Here is a 14,214-nt window from a genome sequence, read left to right as displayed (position 1 = left end):
CTGTTTTGCTTTGTAAATAAGGAACTTTAATGACTTACAGCATAAAACTAGTTTCATTGTAAATGTAGAATTAGCTTATCTCCAAATGCTGGCTTTTGTGGTCTGTATACCCCATCCTATTTTATGGGCGATGCCTTTTGGATATTTCAAATACTTCATCTTATTCTGCAAGGAGATAGACCTTCATCACAGATTCTAAAACAATATGCTTTACAGCTCGTTGTGTATTGTTAATAATTTCTAGCTAAGCCTGTGCTCATCAATACTTCATGGACTGGCCTGATAATTGATTGTTGTCTAAAACTTATTTCAGAAATGAGGAAGTTTAGATCTAGAGAAGTGTATTGCCAAGTCGATAACATGTGTGAACTATAGCTTTGTTTCATTCACTTGCATTTTATTTTGCTGATAAGCCTTGATCCTCTTTGCCTATGACATGCAATTCCTGCATGGTGAAGTACTGAGATTGTATCACTGAATGATGTGGGGAGGATATTGTTTTTGTGGAAAATTTGAGAGGATCCTAGTTATGTTTATGATCATAATTAAAGAAGTAAGTTTTTTTTAGCAGTTTTTTTGGGTGTCTAAAAAATATTCTCCAGAAATTCCAAGCTAAAAGTTGTGTTCCCACTTCTGCCTGTTTCTGTTGGATCTGCTGCCATTCAGAAGCAAGTGGGGATGGGCATGGCTGAGTGAGTTAAAAGGGTAAGTCAGGCTGTAGTGCATTTAATTTATAATTCATCAGTCACGTGAGGCTTTTAGGGGATAGCTAAGAGAAGTGTAGTTGAGCCTGGACACAGTATAAAAATGAACATTTGGCCACTGCTGTCATAGCCGGTGAGTGTGGCTAGATGATGGTGGGACTCCAGGGACAGAAGAGCACTTTATACCTGTTGAGCAGAGAATTAGGAAAAATGCAGTGCAGAGACATCCGATTACTTCCAATCCCAGTGTTCATAGGGAAGGAATGCAAATGTACAGCCTTGGATTTTTCATATGAGCTGTTTGAAATCACTGGCAGCAAAAACATGTTATGAATGTAGTTGGTTATGTAGGACTAGAGTATTTGTATTTATCAATTACCCAGTTCCCCTCAGCTAATGGCTTAAAAGATGAAACTCAGTCCCCCCTTTCTTCTAGCCACTATTTTACTTTCAGCTGATTTGTGGGAAGATATGGGGTTTTCTGAGGTTTCACTGTTAGCAAGCTGAGGCAAGTATCGTGCCTTCTGTAGCAATGACCTGTTATCACTCACATTGCTGTCCTTGGAATTAATTTCCCAGTGTGTACTGAGAGAAGAGTAGGTGGGAGTTAGAAGCTCTGGGAACCTCTTGAAAGCCATTTCTCTAACTTTGGAACACTTGTCACCAGGCTGTTTTGTGACTGTTGGGGGAAGCATAGTTTAGAAAAGTGGATTTAGAGTAAGCCCTGGCATTATGCTATTGGCTTTCCTCTTAAGATGAAACTGGAGTTTTGAGTGAGACTTCATTCCCTACTTGGCCACTTTCCTCTTGGTTCTTGCCTGCAAGTTCTGAAGAATAAAATCTACAGACAATAATGGAAGGGAAGAGTAAACAGAGTAGGATTTATTTAAGCAAGAAAAGATAGAAGTCCCGCCTTGTGGAACGAGGCCTGATAGCAGAAAACCTCATTTTGGTGTGCCACCTTAGGAGTTTATGTGTAGTTTGGGCAGAGCATGGAGCAAAATAAATGTAAAATATGCAAAAAGAATCAAGGCTATAGCCTTATCATCTGGGTTCACCCCCACCTTCTGTTTTTCCGCTTTAAAGAACAAAAGCACATTTTCCTTCATAAAAGGATTTCCATTAGAAAAAATGAACATGTTCAACTTACCTGAACATGTTCAACCTTGTTCAGTCTCAGAAGCTAAGTGGGTTTGGCCCTGGTTAGTTCCTCCATGGGAGAAATAAAGATTGAGGAGGCTGCTATCTTAGGCCCCTGTAGAAGTTTGGGGCTGTAGTATTAATCCAGCTCATCTGATTTGGGCCAGCACCTTGTGAGCATGTTGTGGTTTGAAGATCTGGTGAAATCTTACTTTTCAACCAGCCAGAACTTTGCAGGGTTCATACGCCACAGGGCATTCAGTGCAAAGCCTTGTGCATTTATAAGAATACACAGCCTGAATCTGGCAGAACTAGCTCCAGAAGCACTTTTATCTTATACCAGTTTTATCTTGACTCTTATTATTAATGTCACTACCACTAGGATGTCCTGCATCATTGGTAGACAGAGCTTTATTTATTTATTTATTTTTTTTATTTATTTTTTTTTTTTTTAGTTCTCGTCGTTGCACAACATCTTCTTTGGTATACGGTGCTGAGGATCGAACCCGGGCCGCACGCATGCCAGGTGAGCGCACTACCGCTGAGCCACATCCCCAGCCCCTAGACAGAGCTTTAAAAAAACATTTTCCTGCAAGTGTGGTGGCACATGCCTGAAATCCCAGCTGCTTAGAGGCTGAGGTAGGATTAAGTTTGAGGCCCTGTCTAAAATAATGGGGTGTGGGGAGGCGCTGGGTAAGGCACTTCTGTGTTCAATCCCCAGTGCTGCGAAAACAACCCTCCCCCCTAACTTGGAGACCTTAATCAAATTGACTACTTATATTTGGTTTAGCATTACAATGATACTTTTAGTAGAGGCATTCTGAGGGTACTTCAGAAAATAGGGCACTAATAATAAACATTCTTTAGCCTAAGAATGTTGTAAAATTTGTTTTGTTAGGTGTGACATAATGGTTTTAAAGTAGAACAGTAAGAGAGCAACCATGTGCTGATATTTAAACTACTCTGGAAGAGTGGGCTTTTCACCATAGTTGAATGTTGCAGTGGTGTGGAAGCAGGAGGAAATCTGTCCACATTGTTAGCCCTGATCATCCCTTGTCCAGATTCCTCAGAAGTAACTTTGATATGGACACCAAGGATTGTGTATTAAGATACAGAATCCAGGACCTCAGCCATGCCTTTATCATTCTTAAGAATGTTCCTTAGGGGGGCTGGGGTTGTAGCTCAGTGGTAGAGCATTTGCCTAGTGCATGTGAGGCCCTTGGTTCGATCCTCAGCACCACATTAAAAATAAATAAGTAAAATAAAGTTATTGTATCCAACTACAACTAAAAAATAAGTATTTAAAAAAAATGTTCCCTAGGCCACACAACTCAGGATTCAGGGATGCCATAGAGTTTGAGATGGGGTAGTAATTATTGCAAGTTAGCCCATGAAAGTGGGGTTGACATTACGCAAGCACTAGGTCCAGTAAAGCTGGAGCCTAAATGTGATTAACTGGAGGAGTTTTCATTTGCAAATTGTAAAGTTCTTTCCAAATTCCCTTAATTCATAATTTTGTTACAGAAGTGGAAGGAGTGTTATTTCAGATGCTAGTTGATAAAATTAGTTCAATTAGTCTTGTATTCACAAGGGAAAGTACATTTGGTAATGAAATAAAGTGATGGCTAAGTTAATCTATCTACAGAGGCTACAAATTTGGGACATTGAGTAAGGGAGCAAGAGCTAATAGACATGCCTTTTTTATTCCATGTTCCTGGTTCTAAAAGACAATGCATTCATTCATTATCAGTAGAGTGACAGAAAAGACAAATTTTCAGAGACTGTAATGAAGTTGGTACTCAAATGCTTGGTCAGCACTGTAATTTGCACAGAACTGGTAAATACCATCCACCCTTGTCACTTGCACATCATGACCACCAGGCACTCATCCATCCCAGGTCCTCTTCTGAGAAATCATCTGGGAAGTGACTGTGTTCAGTAATGGCTATTGGGATAGTGTAGCCCACAGCTGTAAAACTGGCTACCCTCAATTCCTGGGCCATATGGCAATCTCTGGCGCTTTTGAGTTGGAGGCTGACGGATGGGCTAAAGGCAAAGGCACATGATCAAGCCTGCCCGGGATAGGCGTGGAGCCGAGTGTGGCTGTGGAAAGCTTCCTGTCCTTTTTCTGCAGTTATCCATGAGTTCAAGGGACCGGAAGGTGGCAGTGATAGCCTGTGTTTGGTGGATAGTCGCCTCTGGAAAAGGATATGAGATCCAAAACACAGAACCAAAAAACATCAGTGTTCAAGTCAAGGATTACAGTAGCTGTTGTTGCCATTGTTTGGAATTAGGCATTATTAAGAATGGTGAGGGGCTGGGGATGTGGCTCAAGCGGTAGCGCGCTCTCCTGGCATGTGTGCGGCCTGGGTTCGACCCTCAGCACCACATACCAACAAGGATGTTGTGTCTGCCAAAAACTAATAAATAAATATTAAAATTCTCTCTAAAAAAAAAAAAAAGAAAAAAAGAATGGTGAGTGAGCGCATGTATGAAACTCCATCAGTCATCTTGGCTAAGTCAGCATAAAGCCATCAGTGACACCTGAAGAGAATTCGAATGATCTTGAGCCTTAGCTTTGTAGCCTGAGGTGGATGTCTGTTGAACTCAGTGAAAGGCATCTCGGAAAAGTTGTGAATCTACCTTGGGCTCCTTTATGGCTTATGGCAGTAGTGACAGTGACCCAAGTGGTGCATCTGTGGAGGCTGTCCCCTGGTTCTCCCATTCCTACCTGTTTCCTCCTGTAATCTTTCCATTCTAGTGCTTAGCTGGTCCCAAAGCCTGAAACAGAAAAGAAATTTCTGGTCCCTAGGCTGCAGTGTGTGGGACACATTTGGCTGATCTTGAAAAAAAGAATTTGTCAAGCAATGGTGTGATAGCTGGAATAAGCACTTTATTTTTTAAAAATAACAATAGAAAAGTACCTTTAAACAAACAGTTTAAAAAAGCATAATAGTGAAGTGGCTCTGTTTTCCTTAAAATCAAATACAGGAGTCTCACCAAGAGCTAAGTGGTGCTGAGGGCGTAGACCCTCCCTAAACACCCAAGCAGATCTATCAGGAGCCTCTAGGCTACTGCCTGCCCTCTTTCTTCTTTTTGTTGGTAAGAAAGAGCCCCTCACTCCTGGCTTTGCTTTGTTGTGATAACCATTAAAAATGTTATTTTTATTTCTAATGAAAAATAATACAACAAACAAAACCCCCAAATCAAGCATATAATCATTAAAATATTGAATTTTTCAACACAGTGAGCAGATCAGTAGGAAAGACTGTGATCATTTCTAGCTATATTAGCAGTTAGAAACTCTTAGGTCAATATAGTTTTACACATGGCTTTTATACAAGGAGGAGGGGGAGAGGCTGAGCTGTCACAGATTCTGGAATGTGTCACCTGAAAACACAAAGACTGTTTAGCTTTTGACCATTTTGAAACAAGCCCAACTGTCTTTCTCTTGGCCATTGGTTACCGTGGTTCCCCCTGTGCCAGAGAAGTCGGGAACCTCACAACAAGCAACCTGGGATTCCAGAACCTGTGACAGGCGGTCTGTTTGAACACTAGCTTAGTTCAGCCAAAGTTGGGTAAAATCACTTGGCAGATGTGGGTTTGCCCATTGTAGTTGGGCAAAGCCAGCCCCGAAGCCAAGGTGCTCCTTCCCCATGAGGGCTACTACAGTCCCACAGGAGCAGTGGCATGGCTGTGGAAGTGAGTGATACAGCAAGTTAGTCACACAGGGGAGCATGCTCTCATAAAAGATAAACATGAAACTTGAAACACACAGTTCATACAGTCACAGATGGAGCTGCCAGATCTTTCTAAGGGCACACTCTAGTCTAAAGAATTTCTCCCCTAGTTTTCTTTGCCCAGTTGTGAATATGCCATAAAAGTAGCTCCTGGAAGCTTTGATTGTCTTGTAGGGATATCATATGGGAACTGGGATCACAGACCAGGGCTGAAGAGAACAGTTCTAACACCACATTACTAATGAACCCTGGACTTCAGCCAGGCAGACAGTATCTATACATTCACAATACAATTCTGGAAATGTTGGTAACTATTTCGAAACATGCCTCAAACATGCAGCTTATTTTAAAGAAAAAAATAGATATTTTTAATTACAAGCATTCGATAAGTCTAGGATAAAATTTGTGATCCAACCCAGTGTAAGAATCCATCCTGTCAGAATTAAAATGTTTGGTATAAAAATACTCACTTTCTTAGTTTTATTGTTGACTTCTTTTATGTTTCATTTGAAAATATCTCCAAACTGTACAGAAATTATGTCACACCATGCATTCACAAATAACACTATTTCTTAGAATTATACAGTGTAAAAGAGTAAAACATTTTTTATTATATATTTTTTTTCTTCGAGAAAAACAGATGTGTGATAGAGGCTGTGGCAAAGTCTTGAAGGGATCAAAACTGGGCAAGGTTTTTTTCAAGCCTGAAACAGAAAGAAAACATGTTGGCAGAGTAGACCTCAAAACCATGTACAGTACTTTTTTCCTAATGCCATGGCTGAGAAACCCATGGAGAAATTCAAGAGTGATTCCTTATGAGTGTGTAGATAAACAGTCTCTCCCAATAAAGACCATAAACAAGAGGATCCACGGTCACACCACAGTGAGATATAGGGCTAACATTTAATTTCCACTTATCGTTACTTATATAATAAAAACTTTTATTAAAGGTCCCCTTTCCTAAAGTTGCAAAGAACTACCTTTCTCTTTGCCTTGTGGCAAAAACAAGGGCCTTCAAATAGTCATTGAAGTCCTTGACTCCTACCTATCTGGCACTGGTCCTGGACGTTTTCTCTTTGTGTTGTGAGGATTGATTCCAGGGCCTTGTGTGTGCCAGATAAGCACTCTGGTCCTAAATGCATCTCAGATCTATTGTGTTTTGGTTTACCTAATTTGCCTGTACAATTGCTAAGGTGTGATATCACACTTGCAGTCTGAACTACTTGGAAGGCTAAGGCAGGAGGCTCACAAGTTTGAGGTCAGTCTGGGCAACTTAATGAGACCCCATCTCAAAAAGGACTACTAGGGTTGTAGATGAGAGGTAGAGTGCTTGCCTAGCATTAGGTATGAGGCCCTATGGGTGATCCTCAATACCCTCTCAATACCTGCCCCCTGCCACCAAAAACTCCAAACCCTCTATTTTTCCTTTCCTTCTCCAACTCCTAATGCCTTTGTTTCTTGCCAACATGTCATACTCACTTGTATTTGTAGAAAAGGTATTCGCAAAAGCAAATAAGTATATACTAGACATTTGTACAGGGAAATGTTTATGTGAGAGAAAAGGCTATGAAGAAAACATCATTATTGATAACAACCACTTAATTGTTCCAAGGTAGAAATTACTTGGGGAACTGAGTACTTAGTAAATCCTGAACTCAGAATATTTAGGTGAACATTCAAACATGGAGAACTGAATACTTTTGTAACACTTCTCCATAAACCACCACTGTATAGGGCTGCATCTGGACCTGAACTTTGACACACAAAATACCTTTCCATATCCTAGTTTTTAGATGACATACAAATGGGTAGAAATAATGGCTTCCAAGTCTTAAGGCCCAATATAATACCATGCATCCATGGATCATGGGAAATCCCTAGGGAGAAAGCAGGACAAGGTTTTCTAGAATGGGAATCTGGATATCCTGAACCTTAACTGCGGCGTTACTATGCTACTACCTATCTACCTATTCAGGTTGTTGCAAAAAGTGAATTAATCCTAGCAGGCCCAAACTAGAGAGCTGTAATGTGCTCAAGTGATCCTGGCCCATTTCCACCTTTACAGCCTCAGATTTCTCTGAGCCACAAAAAGGTTCTACTAGGAGCGAACAAGGAAGTAAACTGCTTCAGGAAAATCTCATTTTCTGATTCCTTTGCCTCCCCATGGTACCCAGCACAGAAATGAGGAGTCAACTACCACTTATCATACGCTCTGTAATGAAGAAATCACCCTGGGCGGGGTGTGTACACCCTGTCTTTGGTGCATGCCATATACCTGTGACACTCAGCAGGGCCAATAATAGGTCCCCTGCTGGTAACTGTCTTTTGTCTGCTGCATCCTGATTTCTACCTGGAAGCAGATGGGGGCACAAAACCCCACAATCTGAGAATATGTTGTATGAAGCAGCCCAGGGTTGGGACTTGGAGTTGCAGGGGGCTTATGGTGGGGCCAGACATTGTTTAGGGGGCTGTAGCAACTGAAGTTCCCTTGTGAATCCACACTTACTAAGCCTGGTTTGCTGCCCTTGGACTCCCCTCAAGTGCACTGATTACAGTGTGACGTGGTACCAACTCCTCACATTCTACTCCCAGGGAGTGTATGTCATAGTGGAGTGAAACTAGCTTACTAAAGAAATAGACAAGGGCAGTTTTCTTCTTCTGCAAGTTCCATCTCATTCTAAACTTGACCACATGCAAGCAGCCAAAGGAAGGTTTATGTGTGGATTCCTAGAAACCTTTCCTGAAGAACACTCTACAGTGGTTCTTACTTTGGGATAATTCACATGGGACAATTATCTAGCAGCCCCTGTGCTCTGAGAAGGAAGGGGCTACTGCTGCCTCTCTGGGCTTGGAGTGGAAAAGCAGCTGGCCTAGCTGTGGCGACGTGGCCTGTAACCAAAGCTGTCATGTTGCTTTCAGGGACTACAAAAGGAAGAAATGGAATGGGCAGGCAAAGGAAGTGGACCATATGAGTTTCCCTTCCTAAGCTGGCCCTGTGCAGTCTCTCACACTAAGTCCACATGATCATCTGTTCCTTTCCAATATCGCCATCACTACTTTGGGTGTACCTCTTTGTATATGGACTGTTACTGTGCATCTCCAACCGCTTTGCAATGGGTAGGCAGCAAAGTAATGATGATTCCCCCTTTTCCAAGCCCTGCTCAAGTGTCCTCAGTGACTCCCCAAGTCTCATATCCCTAATACATCCTTCAAGGCCCTCAAAAGCTCTGTCCCAGGCTCTGTACTTTCTCTTTTCTGTCCTGCTCCCTGTCCGCCCATGTTATACATTCTCCTATCTTTTACAACTCACCTTTCCTGATCCTTTCAGCCTCCAGGGCTTCTTCCTACAAGCAGGAATTCTCCCTGTCCAGGCCATTGTGGCTTTCACGGGGATTATCTTGGATAATCCTTCCAAAAATTATCTACTCCCTTCTCAACTCCACATATAGTCATTTACATATAGCAAAAACACAACCCTGTAATTTGAACATTGGGAATCCAGAGCAGATGAAATAGGAGCGATAGGCCACGATGGGATATGGCACTAGACTTGGGTCTGAGTCTTGACAACGCCAGGAGACTGTACCCAGGGGGCCCATCTCAGTTGTGCACACCAGCCCTGAGCACCTCAATGAGCAGTGCCTTCTATAGGAAGCTGATACCGCTGGGGGGAGGAGAAGGCATTTCCAATTTTTCTGGGCAATAAAGCAAACCGGTCCTGACTACAATTCTGTATACATCTGCCTGAACAGGAAGATAGGTAAATTTCTGGTTAATACTGGCTGATTACAGAAGCTGATCTTCTGAAGTGGGGGGAGGGAGACCATGGAAGGAAGGAAAGAAGAAAGGAACAAGTTCTGAGCCTTCCAGAACTGTGCCATACAGATGTAATTCTCACATGGGAAAAGAATGTATCCACATTGCCATCAATGTTCCCAGACTGAACAGAAGGTCAAAGTGTGGCTATTTCAGTCCCTGTAAACAAGGAAGAGGTTTAGCTAGGAACGGAGTTCAGACCTTGGAATGTATTAACAAGGACATTTTAAACAGAATCTAAAGACATCCGGGAACATGAAGCACCACAGAGGGACAGTGAGCCAGGGAGAGGGTCAGGATGAGGGGGGTGTCTTTTCACAGCACCTTTCCTGGGAAGAGATCAACTGTGACATGCAAGCATAGGACCTAGGGATGTGTAGAAAATCTTAGTCTGAGGTACACAGAATTTGAAGACAATGGAGAATGGTGCCTTAAAAGATATGGGTGTGGGGTCAGGATGCTTGCTGACTGACAGAGCAGGGGACACTTAACTGTAACTAAGTCAAAACCTGTTTGTCCAGGTGTACTGTGAGCTTTTTCTTCCAGTGCTAAGATTTAACTCTCCTTCCATGCTTCCCTTGTACATGTACTGTTTGACCTAATCACTTGTGATTTCTTTCCCAAAAGTTTAACCCTCTAATAATCATTTTTACCAAAAGTCAGATAAGGAATATTTCCCTCCACCCAACTCCAAATAAACATGGGACATCATATACAAATGTTAATAATAAGAATGTTTTAAAAAAATTTTTTTAGTTATACCTGGACACAATATCTTTATTTTGTTTGTTTATTTTTTATGTGGTGCTGAGGATCAAATCCAGTGCTTCACATGTGTGAGGCAAGTGCTTTGCCACTGAGCCACAACCCCAGCCCTAAGAGTGTTTTTTATATCTGTCAGCTTGACTTCTTAAAATCAAGCACTGATTCTAATACACAATATAAAACAAATTAGCATTTAAAAAATTTAAATGCAAAGTTCATGATCTATGGAATCTCTAGAGGAACAGTCTTCTGTAATCAGTAACTGTTCCACCAGTCTCATATCACTCTTCTCAGCCCACAATAACAAGTATGTGCAGGCTGGCTAGCTACATCTGTGCATGGTTCCAACTCCATTGGCTGGAGAAGGCCCAGCTCCAGATGGAGATTCTAACTTCTCAGCCAGGTCCTTTCTACCCTACAAAGGTCGATCACATAAGCAATGTAGTCCGACTTCAAATTTGGAAAGAGAAATAGCTTCTTCCAAACTCCCTTCTGTAACCTGAGGATGGCTCCAGAAACTGGTGAACCACACGCTGAGCTAACACGTCATCAGTGCTGAAACACCCCCTCCTCCCCACCTGCTTCCACAACAGCTGTCAGCTCCTCATCTTTGCCAGCACTTCTGGGGCATCTTCCCACCAAGTCATAGTCCCCGTTTCCAAATTTTTCTGCGCTGCTCCCCCCACCTCCCAGCTTGCATTACTAGATCCTTGCATTGCCGTGAATTCATCAAATGCTGCTGCTGCTGCTGCTGCTGCTGCCTTGCCTGGGCTCACGGGTATATGCCTTTTTTTTTTTTTTTTTTAAAGAGGGTGAGAGAGGGGAGAGAGAGAGAGAGAGAGAGAGAGAGAGAGAGAGAGAGAGAGAGAATTTTTAATATTTATTTATTTTTTTTTAGTTCTCGGTGGACACAACATCTTTGTTGGTATGTGGTGCTGAGGATCGAACCCGGGCCACACGCATGCCAGGCGAGCGCGCTACCGCTTCAGCCACATCCCCAGCCCGGGTATATGCCTTTTAATGACTGATGTTTTAGTTGCTTTACTGCCTTAAAAAAAAAAAAAAAATCACATGTAACTTGCTTCCAAAAAATTGCATGGGTAGCTTTTAATTGGTCTTTAAATTTATCTAGAGAAGGGGGGGGGGCGGATAAAACAAAACTAAGGCTTTTTAAAAAGTTTGAGTGATAATACCAACAAGAATTACATGAGCATTACTACTAAGAACCACAACAAAAGGAAAATCTAACAAAGCAGAAGACCACAGATTAGCAGGATAAATACCAGCTGCCCAATGAGTTGTGGAAAAATGTTGCCTGTTGGTAAGTTGAAGTCAGTGAAGATACACTTCAGTAGGAAAGATACTTGAAGTGCAGGTAGCTCACTTCCTGTCCAGAAAGCTGCCCAAGTGCAGGCAGGTGGAAGGTGGGCTGTGCACACCAGAAGCCTGCACTTCTGGTCAAGCACTGAGAGGGGCTGTTCTCTGAGTGTGAAGTTACTCAGGTCCTCAAAATGTGGTGATGACCTCTGTGGGCAGCACTACCTGGTCCTTTGTCCTTAGCAGGAATCTTGCCTCCTTTCTGATCCATCATGGGAATGAAATCTGCCACCTTATTTTGGCTGAGACATAAATTGCTGTCTCCCAGCCCCTGACATTCCTGTGGTTCTAAGCCAAGCTTTCCAAAGACACCAGAAGTCTCCATATGTGGTACCTGGCAGGCAGGATACTTCTGAGAATGTACATTATTATTATTTTTTAAGACTAGTGACTGAGAAGTGACAGCTAACACTGGCAAGAAGACGAATGGCCAAAATCATCACTAACTAGAAAAACTAAGTGGTATAGAGGGATTCCTGGAGAATCTTGCAGACTTAATTCAGTCATACCAGTCAAGTGATTATCCCTTTCAGAAGAGGCTCATAAAAATGTCCCCGAGTCAAGAAAATGCTGAATTATACTTAATGTAATTGGACTGATAAAGTAGGGGAGCATACACACTACATCTAAAACAGATTTCCAACAACATGCTGAATTTCCGAAAAAGGCTTAGATGCTGGTGGAATACTCTCAGTCTAGGTTGCTACTGGATAACCACATGTTAGTATCAGCCTTACCTAAGAAGGCCATGATGCACTATGAAAATGGCTGGTGGCTATCCTGAATAACTTTTCCTAAGCAGGTTGGGCTGGACAAAACAGTGCAGAGCACTGAACCACCTGGAGAGATGAGCACCCAGACTGGAGGCCCTACCCCAGAGTCTGGGGTTCTCAGGCAATGCTGGGGCCTGTCCTGACCATACTGGTTGACACTGGCCTTTGGAACTCACCAGCAAGCTCCAGTTTTGCACAACAGCTGGAGTACAGTCGCCACCAGTGAAGATCGCATTAATACCCACAAGACAGATTGCAGCCGCCATCACACACCTGGGACCTGGATGAACAAAGAGATGACCCATTAACCACGTACAGCAAACCCTTACCATGGGACTCTTGCTGGTGGGCCCTGGGCCTTGATGACCAGTCTATGACTGAGAAAGCCCAAGACCAAGAGATCAAAGGTCTCTGATGCTGAGCTGATGACAAACTGCCACTAAAGAATGACATCAAAGGCATGAAAAGCTCACAGCGAAGAAAGTGAACTGGGGCTTGGTGAACAATGAGGGTGCTCTGAGGGAAGTGTGCTGAGTTTTTCTGCTTCACCAAGGGCAGAGCTGCAGCACTCAGAGGCCACAAAGTCCAGCCTTTGGTGACTCTACAGATATGGTCACATGGTTAGATCCCACGGACTGTGCACTAGACCCCAGGTGCCACTCTGGAGCCTGGCCAAGCAAAGGCATGGGCTCTAAGGCCCTGGATAACCACCTCTAGGACCTGCTTAGAACAAACAGCTTCGGGCAGCCCAAGGCCATGGAGAGCTCTGCACATTAAATTTTGCTCTAAGCAACATCTAGAAAACAAAATCAAAACGAAACACGTCTGTGAACATATCCTGTGATGCCCGAGGGTCTGAGCATTTTGAAATATGAAGGTGCAGAGACACAGCAAATCATATATTTTTAATACTCTTGAAGGCTTGGGTATCTCTGGGCCAGTTGGTTTCCACAAAATCCCCAGTGCTTCTGGGTGTGGGGGCAACTTGGAAGGCTAAGGCAAAATGATGGCAAGTTCAAAGACAGCCTAGGCAACTTAGTGAGCCACTCAGCACTTTAGAAAGACCCTATCTCAGAATAAAAAAGGGCCAGGAATGTGGGTCAGTGGTAAAGCATCCCTGAGTTCAATCCCCAAAACAAGAGGGGGAAAAAAAATACTGTTGCAAAGGAAAGGACCCTCCATGCATGCGGACACCAATGGCTCTTTTTCCCAACATTGTTTGGATTTTCCATCCCACTGGATGCTCTTTTCCTTTATAAAGTCAGAGTCTTGTTGTACTGTGGCAAACCATCTGAGCTCTTCACAATATGTCACAGGCTCAGTTGGCACAGGAAGCCCTTCCAAGGGAGGTCCCTAGCCCCTCCAGGGCCCAGTGGGGAGACAGCCTGTGCACCCTTTGCTAAAACCTACTAAAATTAGGGGTAAACCTGAAGGAAAGATTGCCTTTGTAGAACATTTGTCTTCTCTGAATTAAGGGGGAAAATGTTCACCCCAGAATTTTACTATAAAGACATGAAATGATGAGTAGGTGTAATTCTAATTTTCTAGTAAAAGGTTATTTGAGTACAGGAAATAAATATGAATCCTTGCAAATGAAACCAATTGGCTCACCCAACTCCCTCCTGCCCTTGCAACACTCCCACAGCACCAGAGGGTCAGGGGGCATGCTGCGAACAACAGGCCCAGGGTGCCTCCCTGGAGTGCCCGATCCTTAGCTACATTTTTAGGATGCCTGTCACTGAAGAGGTCATACTGATGGTCAGATTCCTCTTGGCTTAAGCTAATCAGGATGACTCCCCAACTCACCCCCTGTTCCTAGAAGCATGGGGGCATCAATGAGCTGCTCTTTGTAGTTACATCAACAACAGTTGTGCACACTGGGGTTCCACTGGTGGGCAA

General features: G+C 43.0%; 1 protein-coding gene across 3 annotated transcripts in view; it reads right to left on the bottom strand.

Moving 5' to 3' along the window:
- Positions 1–4,751: 4,751 nt before the first annotated feature.
- Rbpms (RNA binding protein, mRNA processing factor) overlaps positions 4,752–14,214 on the bottom strand; it is a 168,461-nt gene continuing 158,998 nt past the window's right edge. The window contains exons 7-8 of one of the 3 annotated variants that reach the window (XR_003303069.2): positions 12,492–12,595; positions 4,752–6,288 (exon numbers count right to left, since the gene is read on the bottom strand). Coding sequence is in view for 1 of the 3 variants with exons in the window: in XM_077792569.1 (XP_077648695.1) it covers positions 6,283–6,288; positions 12,492–12,588 (103 nt within the window). In the remaining 2 variants the exon portion in view is untranslated. Of the gene's footprint in view, positions 6,289–12,491; positions 12,596–14,214 lie in introns of those variants that run through there. The other 2 variants (XM_077792569.1, XM_026414048.2) reach the window with 2 other exon arrangements.

The sequence above is a fragment of the Urocitellus parryii genome, chromosome 14 (genome assembly GCF_045843805.1).
Source record: "Urocitellus parryii isolate mUroPar1 chromosome 14, mUroPar1.hap1, whole genome shotgun sequence".
Taxonomy (NCBI): domain Eukaryota; kingdom Metazoa; phylum Chordata; class Mammalia; order Rodentia; family Sciuridae; genus Urocitellus; species Urocitellus parryii.
The sequence above is the reverse complement of the archived record's forward strand: the minus strand, read 5'-3'. Positions and strand labels throughout refer to the sequence as shown.